Source organism: Mustela nigripes, chromosome 12 (assembly GCF_022355385.1).
Source record: "Mustela nigripes isolate SB6536 chromosome 12, MUSNIG.SB6536, whole genome shotgun sequence".
NCBI classification, from domain to species: Eukaryota; Metazoa; Chordata; class Mammalia; order Carnivora; family Mustelidae; genus Mustela; species Mustela nigripes.
The window spans coordinates 108,045,115-108,065,491 of NC_081568.1; the positions used below are offsets into that span (position 1 = coordinate 108,045,115).

The 20,377-nt window shown below is 36.2% G+C and overlaps 1 protein-coding gene across 1 annotated transcript in view; it reads right to left on the minus strand.

The window, feature by feature from the left end:
- Positions 1-20,377, minus strand: part of EDIL3 (EGF like repeats and discoidin domains 3) — a 406,610-nt gene that overhangs the window by 278,393 nt on the left and 107,840 nt on the right. Inside the window, exon 2 of the mRNA XM_059418197.1 lies at positions 7,655-7,783. Within this exon, the coding sequence (XP_059274180.1) occupies positions 7,655-7,783 (129 nt within the window). The remainder of the gene's footprint in view (positions 1-7,654; positions 7,784-20,377) is intronic.

Below are 20,377 nucleotides of genomic sequence, written 5' to 3' on the forward strand. Positions count from 1 at the left end.
GAGATCTACTTAAATCTTGTTAACATTCTGATAGTTCATGATCAACAACAAGAAGTCTTTCAGTGTCAGTCTTTATTACACTACTTGATATTCTGACAGTGATCACCTTCTAAAAGGTAAACACGAATGTAGCTATTCATGGGGCGAGATGTACAGTGCAAATTGTTGTTTTTTTTTTTTTTAAAGTTATGAGGCTTTACATTTTTGGGGTAAATGCAACCAATTTCTTATAATGATATGGAAGCAGGACAGATTAGCAGTGATGAGTGATGAGTAACCAATTTCTTATAATGATATGGAAGCAGGACAGATTAGCAGTGATGAGCTCTGAAGGCTAAAAATTTAAAAGAACCTGAATTCATGTTAGAAAAGGAATACCAATTACCAAAGGAAATAAGTTTGGATGGAATATGATAGAAGAGGACAGAAGAAGACAGAACAGGATGAAGCACCTTCATGTTTACTAATTTTTCTAAATGAGAAAACCTGGTCAGGAGCCAATGTCCCTACAGAGAAGATAAAGAAGAAGAATTACAAGTGACATAAAACGCTGCCTCTATTATCCTGTACTGAACTACTCTCATCACATAAGTACCTTGAGTTTTTTTCTAAAAGTGATGATGGATTTTAAATTGCTACTGAACTCCAATGTTTATGTCCTTTGGTTTCAAACTGATGGTTTTAATAGGTTAAATGTATCCTAATTATTACTGAGTTTTCTGTATGAGTCAGCTAACACAGTTAATTCTTAGTAAAACACAAGCTTGTGTTTATGTCATATTTCTTAACCACAATGATATTAGAATTCAATCTTAAATGAAAAACCTCCCTTGGTCCAAAATCCCCTTTCAATTTACATGCTCTCTCCTCATGCCTATGCAATGAGTTTACCCAGTGCCCACTCTGTTCAAATACCTACTTTGCAGTCTTTCTTAATAAACTTTCCTAAAACTGTACCTCCTTTTATTCTCCCTCACAGTTGTCTTCATTTTTCTTTTTGGAACTTACCTTGATAAGTATGATGGTTTATTCTCTAATTCCCCATTTGACCAGAAGATCTATAAAGGCAAAGCCTATTTTTCAGTACTTATATCCTCAGTGCCAAGAACAGTGTTTAGCATATAGCATATACTTAATAAATATTTGATGGATGGATGAATAAACAAATAAATGAATAAATTGATGAATGTTATAGCCATTTTTTAAACTTTTAAAAAAAATTTTAAAGATTTTATTTATTTATTTGACGGAGAGAGAGATCACAAGTAGGCATAGAGACAGACAGAGAGGGAGGGGAAAGCAGGCTCCCTGCTGAGAAGAGAGTCTGCTGTTGGGCTCGATCCCAAGACCTTGAGATCATGACCTGTGCCAAAGGCAGAGGCTTAACCCACTGAGCCACCCAAGCACCCTCTAGCCATTTTTAAAAAAATCAATGCTTGATTTTGGGGGGCACTTATAAGTTCACAGCAAAATAGGAAAAAGTACAGTGTTTTCCCATATAGTCCCTCAACCCCACATATGCATAACCACACCATTATTAACATTCCTCACCAGAGTGATGCTAAAATTTATTACGATGGATGAACCTACATTTACACATGATAATTACCTAAAGGCCATACTTTGCAGCAGGGTTCACTCTTGGTATTGTACATTGTACGGATTTGGGCAAATGTATAATGACACGTGTCTGACATTATAATATCATGCAGAGTATTTTCACTGCCCAATATCCTCAGTGCTCTGCCTCTGTGTTTTTCATTTCAAATTTCACTTGTTTATTATTAGTTTATAGAAAAATGATTGACTTTTATATATTAACTTGCATTCTACAATCTTGCTATAATTATTAGTTCCTGATTTTTTTTTTTTTTGGTTGATTTTTTAGGATTTCTTTCTACATAGATGATGATGTTGTCATGAAAGGATAGTTTTATTTGTCCTTCCCAATATGTATACCGTTATTTTCTTTCCTTGTCTTATTGCATTGGCTAGTAATTCCAGTACAATGTTAAAAAGGAATAGTGGGAGGGAGCATCCTTATCCTATTTCTGATCTAAGTGGAAAAGCTTCAAATTTCTTACATTAAATATGATTTTAGCTGTAGGCTTTCTTTTTAAATGTTTTATTTAAATTCAATTTAGTGAATATATACTGTATTATTAGTTTCAGGGGTAGAATTTAGTGCCCATTACTCATTACATCAAGTGCCCTTCTTAATGCCCATCACCCAGTTACCCCATCCCCCAGCCACCGCTCTTCCAGCAACCTTCAGTTTGTTTTCTGTAGTTAAGAGTCTTTAATGGTTTGCACTTTCCTGTTTTTATCTTATTTTATTTTTTCTTCCCTTCCCCTATGTTCATCTGTTTTGTTTCTTAAATTCCACACAGTTGAAATCATACGGTATTTATCTTTCTCTGACTGACTTATTTCGCCTAGCATAATACCCTCTAGTTCCACTCACATCATTGTAAATGGCAAGATGTCATTCTTTTTGATGGCTGAGTAATAGTCCTTAGTGTTTGTGTGTGTGTGTGTGTGTGTGTGTGTGTGTGTTTACACACCATATCCTCTTTATCCATTCATCTGGTTTTGTTTTTTTTTTTTTTTTAAGATTTTATTTCTTTATTTGACAGACAGAGATCACAAGTAGGCAGAGAGGCAGGCATGGGGGTGGGGGGCAGGCTCCCTGCTGAGCAGAGGGCTCCATCCCAGGACCCTGGGATCATGACCTGAGCCGAAGGCAGAGACTTTAACCCACTGAGCCATCCAGGCACCCCATTCATCTGTTGATAGACATCTGGGTTCTTTCCATAGTTTGGCTGTTGTGAACACTGCTGCTATAAACATTGGAGCACAAGTGCCCTTTTGAATCACTATGTTTAGCAGATATTTTCTATCATGCTGAGGAAGTTTCCTTGTATTCCTAGCCATTTTTAAAAAATCTTATATCTAATATTTCCATGTGCCACAATCTAGCTTTTTCTCCATGACCCCAGCAAAAATTAATGTTTGCAATATTATCCATCTGTCACATGTAATCAATGTAAATGTTTATCTTCGTCAACTTGTCCATCATATTTGATACAGCTGATCACACATGCCTTAAAACATGATTTACCCCTAATTTGGGGGGTGCATTGTTTTTCTGGATTATTTTCTTTCTGACCACTCCTTCTCAGAATTCTTTATAAATTTAACTTTCTCTACCCATTGTTTCATTACTGATGAACTTCTTCCCATTCCTTGGTCTTCTTTTCAAAATTTCTTTGGCTTATGGGCTGATTTATACACTCCCCAAATTTATACAATTTATACAGTAATTATCTGTGTAATTATAACTTACAAATCTATGCCTGACTTTTTCACTACTATCTAGCAAGTTTCTCTGATTCAATATGTGAAATACTCAACTCATTTTCTGCCTCTCAATACAGGTATCTTCAATTTATACTACTTCAGTAAATGGCATCAAGTTACTTAAAATTATCAAATTACCAAAAATTACAGACATTTCTTCTTTATTCCTTCCATTCTCCACACACTTTTACTCAATAACCCCATAAGTCACCAACAATTATCTACTGCATCCTTTCAATACTTACTGGCTTTATCTTTTCCATTCCATTTGTTGCCAAAGCCAAACCACCATGTGGTAGACTTCAAATTGTTCCTCTACCTTACTGTTCTATTTTTTTTAATTGTCATATTGTAATGACAATGATATTCTAAAAGCACAAACCCTTTACATGTCTCTTAGTATAAAGTCCAAATTCCTTAGAACATCATGCAGAGGGGCTCCTGGGTGGCTCAGTGGGTTTAAGCCTCTGCCTTCGGCTCAGAACTGGGATCATGTTCCACATCAGCCTCTCTGCTCAGCAAGAAGCCTGCTTCCCCATCCCCCTCTGCCTACTTGTGATCTCTGTCTGTCAAATAAATTTAAAAAAAAAATCTTAAAAAAAAAAGAAAACTAAGATTTTTTTAAGTCAATCACTTATTTTGTCTTCTTTGATTGCATTAATATACTATATATTTGAGTTGTAAAGTCACAACTGCTATTATTTTAATGGGTTAATTTGACAGCACACAGAGAAGAATTATGCCATGGAACTTAGATAATTTAATAATTTCTAAACTTTCACATACAAACTCTAAAGTATTCACTGGTAATAGGAATCTCCACATGAAATAAATGGGTCACCATTTGGCTCCAAATTACATAGTGCTATCCAGGAATGTGAGCAGGTAATTGGGAAGAATTTGGGGGCTTGACCACATGGTGGTCTGTCTACAAGGCGCCTGAAAAATAAAGTCAGCATCCAGTGCACATCTGTGCAAACATTGGTTAATCTGACTGATGTCTTCAAATATGAGGATGTAAAGTAAGTTCTTTTCCCCTTTCTTTTAATAAGGGAGATGTTTTCTTGTTGCTTTTTGTGGCTATATCAGAAGTGAGTTGTAATAACTCTACGAGGCTGAGAACATTGAAGTGTGGAGGTATGTCTGAATAAGGAGATGTGTGTGGGAGAAACAGATGGAGACAAAGAGAGACAGAGGTAAAAGATGGATATTGGAGTATAAAGACAGATCAAGAATAAGATCTAAGAAAAACAATGTTTGAAGTTCACAAATTTGAGCAAATCAATTTCTCCAACCTTCCACACATAATGTAGGAAATGTAGGTGATATCAGGATTGATTGCAAATGCAGGAATGTGTCCAGTGCTTATCTGACGCAAGATGCTTTGGGAGGGAAGAATAAAAGCACAAAATTGGATGAAATTCTTTTGAAATAAGCAGCATCAAGAACTTAAAACAAAGTTACTACAAAGTAATAAGGTTTGAGGTAAAATCAGGAAGTGATTTTTATCTCTAAGAAGAGTGTATATTTGAAATTCTCCTTTCTAGATGTACTACAATGAAGAGTATCTGTTTGATTAGAGAACGAACAGAGTAAAAATAATTTTAAGTATTAGGATCACAACAAAATTTCTTCTAAGCAAATATAGAAAAGATTTTCTTTCCTTTGGAAATTAAGAATAAGGAGACTTAGAATTCATATGATTATAAAAATTTATATGGCTTAAAGGTTAGAATAAAGCTTGGCCACTTCACCATCTTTGGGGGGATTAATGTGTAAGTAAAAATCCATCAATGGCAACAACTAAAATCTTCTGTCTTTTAAGATATTACATTAAAATAACTATTGCTTTTTTGAGTGGTGGTTGTATAAAATTCCAGTAAACTCTAGTATACTCTAGTACACTGTTCTCTGCACTGGTGCTACCTAAAGGTATGGAAAGGACAACAGAAATGTGTCATCAAAGTAACAGATTTTTTTCAAAGTAAAAATGCAGGATGGTCTTTAATGATCTAATGTTTCATATATTTTGTTCCAATAAGTAGTTTTTAAAATATGAAAAAAAATAACTCAGATAGGCTAGATATTAAAAACATTGTTACTAAATGTTTTTATTTAACAAATATTCAGTATCCCCTTATTTCATGCAAGAAAATATGGAGTTGAGAAAGAAGTAGTAGAAAGGCAAGAAAGGTAATATATGTCTGTCCTAAAGAGGTACCTAACCCAACAATTGTGTTTGAGTTCCTCTTATTTTCTCACCTTTAAAAAAATTATTTTACAATATAGCGAAGTTATTTTTAAGAAGCTATGGACATTTTTAAACTTTTAGGGTACTTGTTTCCTATTATTTTAATGTTATGAAAGCAAGACGTTAAATTAGAATTGGTGTAACTAATATGCTGTGCTAAATGACAAAGCAAATATAAAATGAATATATTTCTTATAAAAACTCTTAAATATATGCTAGGGAAGAATGAGGTTGCTTAAAACATATAATAAAAATATAGCTTAAGATAATATACTATAACTACCTTATTTCTGAATATCATAAGTATTTCAGTAATATACAATAATGAATCTGAGGAAAACTTAATTCTATAACCATTTGATTTCCCAGTCTCATTTGAATTATGTGTTTAGTTTTTAAAGTACTGTTGCCAATAGTCTCATTTTTCTGATAAAATGATAAAAATTGAATTAATTTAAAAATATGGACCAAAGAATTCAAGCATTTACTTAAAAAATCTATGAAGATACTGATTTTTAAATTATTTGAAGACATTTGCCTCTTTAATTCCAGATTTGGCTCTTAGAAAATAGCAACAAAAACATTATATACTGCAAATGTAAGGCACCATCAGTTTAGGGTTAGCAGGCTTAAAATATAACACTAAAGTTTTATTCTATTCATCTATTCCTGTTAGGAATATTTATGATTATAATTTTCTTTAGAGATAATAGACTTTCCTGAGGATATGGTTCCATATTAAATGCTGAAAATGACCGTACATATTTGGAGAGTGGGTCAAAGTGATTACAACAGTTTTATTTCAATGGCACTGTATCAAACCCCCTACACTAGCAGTGAGTTAATAAAGCCTTAGAAGAGAATTATATTTGAAATGAATTAAATGAACTAAGTACCATTCTGTAATAATATAACTGTTTCAGAAATAATACCTTCTTAATAATGTCATATAAAAATACAAGAAAACACATTTAACAAATAGAGCACAATAAAATCCAATAACTAGTGGTCAAAATGGCAAGTTAATAGTTTTATTAAATTATTCTTTCCTTCATTCAATCAATAGTTATTGGGCTTCCAGTATGCATAAAGGTACTAGGTTAGGTGCATTATACAGTGATTAGTAACAAACTGGTCCCTTAATACAGACACTATTACTTCTCTTCTTCAAAACTATTTTTCAAAAGCAATCTAAACCTCTGAGTTTTCCAAGGTTTATGCTGGTTCACAGAAATTTAACCCAAAACGTGTTTAGTTTTCCTATATTGAACAGATATAGTCCACTTTTTATTTTTCTTGGTACTGATGTGAAAAAAATAAATTTTTTCAAACTTAATCATCGTATTACCTTTAATCAGAGAGAAAAATCTCTATACAAATTTACACAGTGCTAAGCTATTTGAAGTACAGCTCTTTCCTTAATGGGAACAATTTGGAAATTATGGAAGTTACCCTGAATCCATAACTATGCATGCCAATGAAGTACTTCACAGATGAAAAAAAATTTTGAAATATGATCAATGACTAAATATTTTCAAGTCAAAGTTTTTGAGAAGACTCTGAAGAACAATGCAGCTGAAACATCATCTTTCATTTATTTATAGTGTTAGAAAAATAATGGTTAGAAGAGCTACAAAATACTGATATTATCAATCACTAAAATAAGTTCTATTTTATTTAGATTGGCTAATTTAAATAGATTGAATTGGGAATTATTTTTCAGTGAGAATGAAACTTTAAATCTCTAATATGTCAATGTTAGAGAAATTAAAAAATTTACTATATTCAAGTAATACTTGTAGTGACTTTGAAGTGTAGTGTTACTCACTAGAACAGTTTAAAATTATTTGAGAATCTCACTAATACAAATATAATTCAATTATAAAATAGAAATTATAAAATTGAGAGTACTACAGAAGAGTAAACTGATTCGCAGCATACAGCAATCTTGTATAGAATACCCATACTGCACCACACCAAATTTGTCAGTCACTCATGCAAACAAAGAGGATAACTACTGAAATGCTTAAATCTTGCACTTACCAACCTCCACAACACTAGAACAGTTGGGATCTGTGAAGCCATCTGGACACTCACAGGAAAAGGAATTGTCAGATAATCCTGACAAGCAAACACCTCCATTTTCACATGGATTGGGATCACAAATATCACCTGGGAAATAAAGAAACAGATAATGAATTTTCATTGGTCTTAGGCACCAAAATATACAATTTCATATGCCATCTTCCTTTGGTAAAGTCATCATACTTTTTAGATTTACAGAAAAGGTATGCAAGACCCATTTGAATCCATGTGCTTTTAAGAGAGATGGTATTTAACATAAAATTAAATTTTCTAATTCAAACATTGCATACTGAATAGCATACTAAAAGTTAATGAACTCAGTCTGGGGTTCCTTCATTACATGTAAATAAAATATTGTCTGATTTGTTAAAGATTAACAGAAATATCTCTGATAGACTGATTTATTAATTACTCCAATAAAAAAAACAAGTCCACACACTTAACTCTGTAACTCTGCAATTTCTCTCATTAAAGGAGTGAGGGTTATTTCTGGATCGCTAGAATCTGGGCTTGTCCCTGTTACTTGCTTTGGCCAAAGGGACATTAGGGGACTTGAAGACAGCAGAGGTGTGATAAGGAATTTGAATATTTCCTTCTTGGAACCCTGACAAGGCCATGCGAATAAATTCAGGCTAGCTTGCTTAAGAGAGGTGAGAGAAACAAGGAAGAGTAAGAAGGAAACTGCCACAGAGAAATAAGTTGTAAATAAGCCATAACAAAAACCTATAATATGTGGCTTCAGCTTTGGTACTGGGTGGTAGATGGTACTGGTGGAATCTGGAAAGGCACTGAACGAATGACTACAGGAGGCTAGAAAAATGTGAGGCTATCCCATATTATGTAGAGAAAAGCAGCTGAGAAAAGTTTAGTGACAGAAAATACACCTAATGATCTTTTATATATCAGTAATGAAATTTCCAGGCAGAATGTCAAACTGTTGTCTCTTAACAGCTGCATTGATAAGGAACTACAAGAAAGAGATGTCATAAATAAAGAACTGATGAACTTGAAAGTAAAGGAATACAGAGACCAGGATTTGATATAACCAACCAACCAATAACAACAAAAACTATGTTTCAATCCCAGCCTCTCAAACCAGTGAAAGAGCAAATCCAGAGCTTTGTCAGAAAGACATGGCCTCAACATATACATCAAATTAAGGATATGCTAGAAGGCCCTTATGAAAATATTTCAAATAGTTCAACTACAGCCTGAAAGTCCCTCTAGGCTAAATAAAAGAGCCTCTGAATTTTTTTTTTAATTTATTTATTTGATAGACAGAGATCACAAGTAGGCAGAGAGGCAGGCAGAGAGAGAGGAAGGGAAGCAGGCTCCCTGCTGAGCAGAGAGCTGAATGAGGGTGGGGGTGCTCCATGTAATGACCCCGGCATCATGACCTGAGCCAAAGGCAGAGGCTTAACCCACTGAGGCACCCAGGCACCCTAGAATTCTTAAAGGTATTATCTAAACAGCTTGACACACCCAAAGCAGCACTGATTAAGTTTTGAGTGAAAAGCAGGCTTCAGACAAAGTCATGGGTGTGGTTTTATTGCATGAGGATATAAATCAGATTCAGAAAAGCCCACAGATTTTTTAAGTGAGCTTTACAGGGGAAACATTGAATATTGATTAAGGGTGCCTGGGTGGCTCAGTGGGTTAAGCTGCTGCCTTTGGCTAAGGTCATGACCTCAGGGTCCTGGGATCGAGTCCCGCATCGGGCTCTCTGCTCAGCAGGGAGCCTGCTTCCCTCTCTCTCTCTCTCTGCCTGCCTCTCTGTCTACTTGTGATCTCTCTCTGTTAAATAAATAAATAAAATCTTTAAAAAAAAATAAACACAAAACAAAACAAAAACAGAAGGAGGTTTTTCACATTTACAAAAGTATCTGTGCCCCAACTTCCTACTATTTTGTATTTCTTAGAAACTTTATTCTGCTGTCCCATGAATTATTTTCTCTTTTCTAGACCAATGAATTTAATACTTTAGAAAAATAAAAATGGAGGTTAGGATTTTTCACATTTTTAAAGCAAGTAGTTAGCTATATTAATAGTATAGGTAAAAATACTACATTAGCAGTGGGATGGCTATTAGAAAAGACAGTCATGAAATAAGTGAATAAATGAAAGAAAGAATGTGTTTTGGGAATATCATAGAATTTAGTAGGGCTAGACCATGGATTATTTCTAATACATTGTACACTTGTGAAAATTCACCTTATATGTTATCCCCCTCCTGTTTTTAAGATTTTATTTATTTACTTGACAGACAGAGATCACAAGTTGGCAGAGAGGCAGGCAGAGAGAGAGGGAGGAAGCAGGTTCCCTGCTGAGCAGAGAGCCTGATGTGGGGCTCTATCCCAGGACCCTGAGATCATGACCTGAGCCGAAGGCAGAGGCTTAACACACTGAACCACCCAGGTGCCCCTGTTATCCCCCTTTTTGATCCTTACTCAGTGTCTTTTGAAAGGTAAGAAATAGGTAGTAGATTTGACCAAAATATTTTAAGTAGAATCAAGATAACACTGTGACCAAACTGATGTGAGGGTTGAAGGAGAACAAGAAATCTGGGTTGATATCTAGAGCTCCAGCCTGTATGATTGAGTGTCCATTTTTCATAAGGAAATTTAATGTATTTAATTTTAAAGGAATTACTTTGTCTAAAAAGTCTGTGGGACATCCAAAATGAAAATGTCCCATTAAAGCTACTGAACAGACATATACAGAAATGGAGAGATTTTACTACAACATGGATTGCTACGTAGAGATGTGAAAACTATTTCACTGAGTCTTTAAAAGAAGGGCAGAAGAGGGTACCAGGAAATAGAAAAGAAAAGAAGAGAAGAGAAGAGGTTCTTGGGCAAACCAACAAATAAGTAAGAAAAAAATAAGGAAGAGTCTTTGAAACAGAAGGCGGGGGGAGGAAATTAGTGCTAGGCCCTTTCTACTTCACTTCGGTTCATTTACTCAGTGACTTAGTATGTCAAGGTCTGCCTGGGATTAATAAAGGTCCCCACATGTACCAGTGTTAGATGGACAATGTCAGCAAAAAACAAAATTTTGGCCTTGAATAAAGCAGAGGGTAGACAACAGAAGCCCACCAAACATAATCAGGGTTATTGTAGACCGTGCTTTAAATCTGCTTCCCCACATCTAACTATGAAATGTACCCCGGTGTCAGATGAGTTCTTCATGAAGTAAAGGCTAAGACAAAGTTAAGAGTGCAACAAATTGATGAAGAACAAATGTCTGTGAAAGATAAACGAGGAGGGGCGCCTGGGTGGCTCAGTGGGTTAAGCCACTGCCTTCGGCTCAGGTCATGATCTCAGGGTCCTGGGATCGAGTCCCGCATCGGGCTCTCTGCTCAGCAGGGAGCCTGCTTCCTCCTCTCTCTCTCTCTGCCTGCCTCTCTGCCTACTTGTGATCTCTCTCTGTCGAATAAATAAATAAAATCTTAAAAAAAAAAAAGATAAACGAGGAGAAAGCAGTAATTGGCAGGAAAAGCCTTCATTCTGGGATGCAGGTCTGACACCTGAGAAAAGAAATGGGGGCAGGTGGTCGTGGGGATGGAGGAGAATGGAGCAAGTGAGCCTCAGTTTGCAATGCAAATTTGACAAAGTCTTAGCCAAGCCAGGAGGAATGAAAGATGACTCTTTAGAGGAATCCTCCAAGGGCAGAAATGACCAGGCATGGATATCCTTGCCATGTTCAGTCACGGGCTGAAGGCACAGTGACATGCGAATGCTCCAGGGGAATCCTGGAAGTGCTGCAGAAGGCCTCTGAAGGCTAACTCCATTCCTTGCAGCTGGACCGCTTAGTTCCTTGAAGGGATACTGCAGCAGTGCCCTTGTAGCGGATGCTACAGTCCCCTCACTCTCACCATTGTCCTGGTTAGGATCAGTTACATTTTGTTCTTGCTCTAAACCATCATATCTGAGTCTGCCGTCCTCTCTACTTAACCATTATCTCAATGGGTTGTACAGATGAAGCCTGATGCTTTAAGCAGAAACAAATCTTCTAGCTGGCAAATCAAGTCTAATTAGAATGCACCGTAGGGATTTCTGATTCCCTGTCATTTCAATTAACCCGAGAAAGCATCAGTTCAGGTAAGAATCCTGATTAAAATGCAATAGATTCCTGGACCTCAAATCAGTGCCTTTTGTCTGTTCATTCATTTCCCAATGGATGTGTTGGTAGAGTCCTTTAAAACTAAGATGGCAGCCAGTACAAGAAGACAGGCTCGATATAGGAGAATAGGACAATATACAATTTCATGGATTTTTATTCCACTGTCAGCAGGCCCCTAAAATATACCTCTGCATATTATAATCTGTGTGCACCATTATACCTTGATGCTTCTTGGCTGGCTGGCCTCACCTGCTTTAGATTAGGACAGATGTGTTTAATTTGAATCTAACTATGTTTTATGATTCCATCTGCAGTTTATGGCAGACTCAGGCAAATTAAGCGGATGCCGATTTGCCTTTTGGCAATAGAATGAAGCAATTATTTTTCCCAGGGGCAAGAAATCATTGCAGACTAAATTTAACTTCCTGTTTGCCTGGTCTTGCTCCCATTCTCCAGGGTTCTGCTTGGAGTGGGACCATCCTATCTGAATCCAATGTCCATCTCATTCTTCTCACTGGCACACCACCTGTTGCTAGTCACCTGTTCAAGGTGACTCAGGGATTGTCTTATTTCATCTCATTATAAATTTGCAATCCATGATCATTTAGCCTGGAGAGCAAAGTAGATAGGCATCTATATAGTACAGTGTGTAGCACAGCAGAAGACAATGTAAAACCTTCTAAAAACCTAAAATCTCTTCATGATGGCGGTTGTGTGTGTGTGTGTGTGTGTGTGTGTGTGTGTGTGTTTTCTGTGAGGTCAATATATAACCATGCAACTTCTAATGCCAAGTAAAGGAGAAAAGCCTTTGTTGGCCCTACTCTGGAAATTAGGTGAAAAGAACAGCTAATTTTTCTCATCAGTGTTTAAATTCTCAGATATTTATACATCCTCTTTTCTTTATACGTTCGTGCCCTTCTCCAGTTCACAGATCAGCGAATCACTGATTCATTCATCACGTACTAATACTCCTGGAAACACAGGAGAGGCTGGGAATATAGCTTAAAAGAAGACACATAAGGTTCCAGCACCGTTAAAGATTCTACTGTAGTGGAGGGGATGCATAATGAAAAAAAACAAGTAAGCAAGGTATTGGTCACTATAATAAAAGCCATAGAGAGGGGTGTATAAGAGAACAAAGTGGTGAGAAAGGCAATAAAGAGAACTGGTTACTTAAATAAACATCAAGAAATGCTTCTTTGGGGAGGTGTCATTGGAGCTGAAAACCAAGAAATGAACAGTGCCAGTCATGTTAAAACCTAAGGAAGTCTTTCAGGCAGCAGGATAGCAAATGTACGGTCCTACTGATAAGCAAGAGTAATGAATTCAAGAAATGGAAAAGAGGCCAATGCATTTGGGACAGGGTAACAAGATGTCACTAAATACTTTTTGTCAGCAACACAATTTTAGTAGCAACCAATTTATAATTTAAAGCCCCACATTTGACTGTTTGTCCTCATGATAATCAAGGGCATTTCTGCCAAGCCTATTCTTAATATTTACCAAACATCTACTGAAAATATATTATTGTATTTACATGCTAATATTCTGATGTATTTGTATATTGATATTTTTCACATATTAATATATCTACATAGTACTGCCAATGTATTCAGGTATCTACATGGTAATGTAAATATACCTATCATTTATTTGGATGAGTGCATGCCTCTCCATTTTCTATGTTCCTTCAACAATGCTAGAAGTCACCCTGCCCTCTCTCTGTTTCTGCAGAAGAAATCTGTATACCAGTGTAAAATTAAAAACAAAAAAATAAAAGGTAACATATCACTCAAATATGTTACTTTAACAAAAATATCATTTCATTTCTTCAGTATCTCCCCACACTAAATGGGAAGGATATTGCCATACCTATTCATATGTGGGAAAGTAAAATGCAGTGGCTATGTAAAGTCATGTTTCACAACGATGACACTCCGGCCTGTGAATTACAACTGATCTTCAGTTTATCACCCTGCCATAACTTGGTAGCTACACTCCTATCACTTCATTTACAAACTGAAAGAAAATAAAAGCTTTGTCTTCAACTGCACAAATTGGAATTTTTACCAATCTGTAAACAGAGTACTTGGCAAAATGAGCCAATTATAGTCTACAAGTGAGCAATAACTCTAGTTAAAATGAAATAAATTTCATGAGAATTTGCATACTCGACCTGGTAAAACTCACAGAAAATGTTAGCACCCTTATGACTTACTGTCGGTGAAATTGTGCACAACAAAATAAATGTCACTTTTTGAACTAACAACAGGCCTCTCAATTTACTTTGGGACTTCCCGAGAGACCACTTGTGTTGAATATTGAAATTTCATTTGTTGTATGTTCTAATGAGTGTGATGCACAGAGTTTTATTTTAAAGCCTTCTTTCATAAACTAAAGCTTATGAGTATAGGCAGTTTAAATGAAAAAAAAATTAGTTAAAAAGGTTTGATCAGTTTGTTACCTTCATATGTACTTTCAAAATAAATTCTAATCGATATTTCAGATCATTACTTCAATTAAGAGGAAGAGAGAAGGAAAAAGATAAAAATGCCAATAAGAATAAATCTGTCTGCATTGATAAGATCTGCCATTTTACTGGAAAATCACTGAACGTATGTGCAATAAAAGACCATTTAATTCTACACACTGGTGGCCACAGGGCCCCCAAATGACCATATTCAGCTATGAAAGACACAAATCTAATGACTAAATGAAGGAACTTCTTTGACTCTGAGCCACACTAAGGCAAACTTAAAGCCCATTATCTCTCAGCTGATAGTCAGTGGTTTATCACACTATTTCTAAAGACATTTCTCTTTTTAGATAATGTTTAAATGCTAAAGGAATATCAAAGAGAATTAGAAGAAAATTAGCAAAAATTGTTGAGTAATGACAATGTGAATTTTGTATCCTTTAACACAGCTTCCATCAAGGCTGACTGCATGAAAAGACAAAAGTATTTGGAGCTCTAAATTTTGAAAGAAAATCTGGGCATATTCTGTGTTTTAAAACACTCTGGAGAGTCCCTTAAAATAACAAAATCTAGAGTTTTTAGAATTGAAAGGGACATCAGAAATGATCTAACCCAGTGGTTCTCAAACTTTGCTATATATTACAATCTCTGGGGAGCTTTTCAAATTCCGGATGCCCAGTCCAATTAAATCAGAATGACTGAGGGTGGGACCCAGCTCTCCACATTTTTTGAGAACTCATCCAAAGATTTCAATTTATTGAAGAAGAAGAAAAGGAAGTAACATAAAGTGAGGAAGGAAAGAAAGAACAGAAAGAAGGAGGAAAGATGGAAGGAAGGAAGTTTGTACTTTTCTGCTTTCATTTGAGAGGAAGGCAAATGAAGAAGAACATCTAACTAGCCTTCTTGGTTGGTATACTATGATTATGAAAAAGATCATTTGCAGGAAGCTAGAATTGGCAATTTAAAAAAAGGTATACAGTATGTTAGGGAAATTAGAATAGATACTAGTTAATACTTACATGTATTGAAATCCTATCAAATAATTAGCTGAAACTTTATAAATTACCAGAAAATTGAACCATACAGAATTCTCAAGTACTGTTGACTATATTATTTCTACCTATGAAAATATCCATCTAGTCATTCAATTAATATTTATTGAAACCCTTCTATGCTCCATTAAAAATGGTAATTACTACACATACTTTGGGGCTTCTGACAGACAATGACCTGTTCTCCAGAATTTAAGAAAAGACACAAATAACTTGACAGGTAGTTAAGTTAGGTATGCATGTTAGGTCTATGAAAAAGAAAACTGTGGGTGCCAAGGGAGCACAAAAAGGGAGCACCAAACTCAAAAATGTGATTTAGGAGGTCTTCCCAGAAGCAAGTGATCTCCAGTTCAAGGCCAGAGAACCGGTGGAAGCCAGCTAGGCAGTAACATGGAATAAAAGACTGGAAGCAGAGGGAAAAGTATGCATGGATGCAGGGAGCAGAGGCAGAACATGTGTTTAAAAAACAGCAAGAAAAACTCACTTTGACTGCAGAGATGAGTGAACAGAAATGACATGAGGCAAGGCTGAAGAATAAAGAGTGTCCAGGATATACAGTGTCTTTAAGACACTCAAAAAGAGTCTGGGCATTCCTGAGCAGAAAGGACAGCCATTTAAGGGTATTAAGCAGGAGGGCTGACATGATTTGGACTTCAGATAACTCACCTTACCTGTAGTGTGGAGAATGGATTACAAGGAGGCAAAATTTAAGGGTGACAGATCAGTTAGCAAGAGGCAAATATTACTCTGGCACAAGGGATTGCTGGCTTGGATTAGAATTCTAACCACAGAAATGAAGAGAAGTGGATTCCAAAAGATATATTGAGAGACAACATTTATGGGTCTAATGGTCGAAAGGAAAGAGAACTAAAAAATGAACTCACCTATCAAAATTCAACAAAAAGTTCTGCCTTTCATTTTGTTGGAAAACATGGTTGAAGGAGCAAGTCTGGGGATGGTGGTAAGAGGAGGTGAGAGGTTCCATTTTGGAAACGCTTGGAGTGAAGTGCCTGTAGACATTCACTTGGAGATACTCAGTCAAATTTGATATGGTGCATTTGATATAGTGCATTAGGGAGAAAGGTTTGGGCTAGAGATAGATAAATTAACATGGTTGATTTTTTAAATCATGGGGATATAAACAAAATTTCTGAGAAGAGTGTTGGGGTACATGGTCTAGAAACCATATAAACTTGGAAACTCTCTACACTGTAAACTCTCTGAAGTTCAGAATTATTCCAATTTAGGAAATTCTCCCCTGTGCCAAAGATCAATGCCTGGTATACAGTCAGTGGTATCCAAATAAAATGTTGTCCAAATATAGGTCGAGTGGGAGACAGAGGTTGGAAATGTATTCAAAATGGCAGAAACCTAAGGACACCTGGGTGGCTCAGTTGGTTATCTCAGGGTGGTGAGATAGAGCCCCAAGTTGGCTCCGTGCTGGGCATGGAACCTACTTGAGATTCTCTCTCCATCTCCCTCTGACCCTCCCCCACCCTCCTTCTCTTAAAACAAATAATATGGCAGAAACCCAAGAGTGTTTTGATGCTAATGAGAAGCAGCTACTAAAAAGATGATGTTAAAGATTAGGAGAGAGGGACTACTCAGAATGGTAGGGAGTGCAGAAAGAAACATCAATAGTCCTCAGAGTAAAAGATGGACAGATAACACTGAGGGCTCAGGTGAGTTTGAAAACAATTGATAGTAATGACAAGTACCCAACTAGCTGTCTGCTTAGAGGCAAACACCGGGATGTGTGCTAGAAGTAGAGGACCAATCCAGGCATGTGGTTTCGTCAGACAGGTGTAGTGACCTGTCTGTCAACAGAGCAGAAGAGTGACCCCTGGCTGCTTCTGTATCTTTTGATAGTTTATTGAATTTTATGTTCTAAGATTATGTATATTTACAATTATGCAAAACTTAGAAACCCAGCTAATTGTTCTTTCAGAGAATATTTCAGTTCTTCAGTTGACAGCAAAGGACAGACTGAAAGATAGAATTTGGCTGCTGTATATAAATAATACAGTACATCATGATGGTAACACTTAGCCCATCAATCCTTGTCAAGAATACAAACTCACACTGACTATAAAAACAATCAGGTGATACAAAGGAGATAAAATTTAGTGCCATGTCCAACTGTGGAAGTTTCACATTGCCTTCTTATTTAGATCTTAAAATTGTCAATTCTGCCTCTTCTAAATGTAAAGCTGCTCAGCCACAGAGTAAAAATAACCTCTAAGGAAAACCAGTTGAAAACAAGTTGGCTAACTTGATCACTTACGAAACATAGGTACCCAAAGAAAGAACAGGACATTTTGTTTATCATTGGATAGCCCATTTTATCTTTTTTTTTTTTTTTCCAGGCAGAAAGGGTATGCCATGTTAAAATTACAGAAAGAAAAATTGTAAAGTCTAACTGTGTTTTATTTAGAACCTTGTTTGAAAAAGTCACAATTTAAGACAGCAGTGGAGTGACAGTTTCAAAGTATAGTATGTAAAAGCTGAAGGAATATTTTTTAGTGTTATAAGCGAAGCCACAACTATTTATTGCCAGATGTTTAAAGCAGTCAATCATCTTATTACATAACATGTTTATAAAGAATGCACTAAACCTGACTGCATTATGTTTACCCGTTTGGAGGCTGGAGAAAAAAAAATCACAAAAATTAAAATGCGTCCTCTTCTAACTAAAAATAAAAAAACAAACAGTAGACACTTTTCTAATTTATGGAAAGGAAGTCTTATTTTAAAAGCCAGATTTAGATCTTGATTAAATTTTGTATAAAATGAATGATTTCATATTCACTTTTTATATTTAATATTTCACATGAAAGCAATGCTTTATAAAATAGTTGCTGAATGCTCTAATTTCATCTGATGTATACATTTTCAAAATTTAAATCTTTTTATTCACAGCCAAAGTCTTGGGGAGCAGAAACATAAATGATTTGGGTAGGGCACTGTCTGTAGACATGCTTACTAATAAATATGAGAACATATTAGCTTCTTAATTCTTTTAAGAAACATGGAATATCTTATTTAGGTTTAATGGTAATATGGCCATTTTGTTTTCCTAATGCCAGCAAGTTCCTGACAAGGAAAGATAGCTGAGCAGTTAACTCCGTGGAAGTCAGAAATCATGGGTGTTCTTGCTGCCTTCTTGGTTTTCAACAGGTATTGGGTTTTTGCTGTTAGCATGCCAATTGGCATCATTATAGGGAACATTCTGACTGTAAGGAGGGAAGTAAAATTCCCCTGCTTTAGGAGTTCCAGCCGTCCTAATGGAACTCCATTCAGAATATTAGTGCTTTTCTACTGAAAAGAGCAGGGAAATACTTAGGAAGCTGGAGGATGTTACTCCTCTGGCCTACCAAATAGAAACGTGAACTACTAAAAGGAAACCATGAAGCACAGAAATGGACAACTGAGAGTATTTAAACATTAAATACATTAATTAAACATTAAAACGTTAAATACATTAATTAACATTAAAAAAAACCCATTGCCTCTATTCTATCAATGGTCTCCATGCTGCATTGGGTCACCCACTGTGAGTCCTTACTGGGTATTCAATCTCTGTATCCCTCCTGTCCTTGTTTCTGTGATCATGTGATACTCACCAGCTCCTTCCAGTCCCTGAACCAGCACTGATCAGAAAGGAAGGATTTTATGCAGGCCTGGCCTAAGGCTCAGAACCCAGCATTAGTATATCACAGATATTAGTCAGGTTCTGACCTTGTTCGCCTTTCCCTTCTCATTGGTTCAATTACTGTCTATGCAATTTTGTTAATGACTCAGATATGGGTGGTATCCAGTACAGGTTAGAATAATCTTGGATAAAATCTTCAAGCCACATAAACCACTGGGAAACCCCTACCCCCAGTCCCCGTATGGCTTCCTTTTGACATAACTGTCCTGGTGATGTAACTATCCACAGGACTGAAATAACACATCCTGTTCCTAAAAAAAATATCTCTGATACAAATTAGCTGCTCACTCAAATTTCCAAATTTCATATACTCTTTTTTTTTTTTTTTAAGATTTTATTTATTTAGGGGCACCTGGGTGGCTCAGTGGGTTAAGCCTCTGCCTTCAGCTCAAGTCATGATCTCAGGGTCCTGGGATCGAGCCCCGCATCGGGCTCTCTGCTGAGCAGGGAGCCTGCTTTCCCCCTCTCTCTGCCTGCCTCTCTGCCTACTTGTGATCTCTGTCTGTCAAATAAATAAATAAAATCTTTAAAAAAAGTTTAAAAAAAAAAGATTTTATTTATTTATTTGACAGACAGAGATCACAAGTAGTCAGAGGGGCAGGCAGAGAGAGAGAGGAGGAAGCAGACTCCCTGCTGAGCAGAGAACCCAATTTGGGGCTCAATCCCAGGACCCTGAGATCATGACCTGAGCCGAAGGCAGAGACTTTAACCCACTGAACCACCCAGGTGCCCCACATTTCATATACTTTTGAATTCTCCTACTCCATCACTTAGCTAAACTGTTAGAACACTTTATTATTTTATAATAACATTAGTTAACATTTTTATGCCCTAACTATGTGCCAAACATTATACTAAGTACATTATGAGTATTAATATCATTTGATACTTATAGTACTATTAGAAACTTTGCTGATATTAATAAGACTCATTTTACATATGAAAAAATGGAAATTTACTCAAGTCGCAGAATTTACCAAAAGGCACAGAATAACAATGACAAAGTGAGATTTACACATGGGCAGTACTACTTCAGAAACAAGAAGCTATGCATGTTGAGATGGTTACCCCTTGCCCCTATTCTCTCCTTCACCGTCTCTGTTCACCTCTTCAAGTTCTTCATCTTCTTCAAGTTCTTTGCCTTCTCTGACCAGCAGCTAATTATTTAGTATTGTTATATGTTACCCACATGTCATCCTTTGGATAATTTCAGACTTTTGGTATAATCCTCCCACCACGTGTATATCTGATCCTCCTTTTCTTAAACAGGAACAACTCTAGGTTCCAGCCTGGAGTTAACATAACTATGTCCCTAGGAA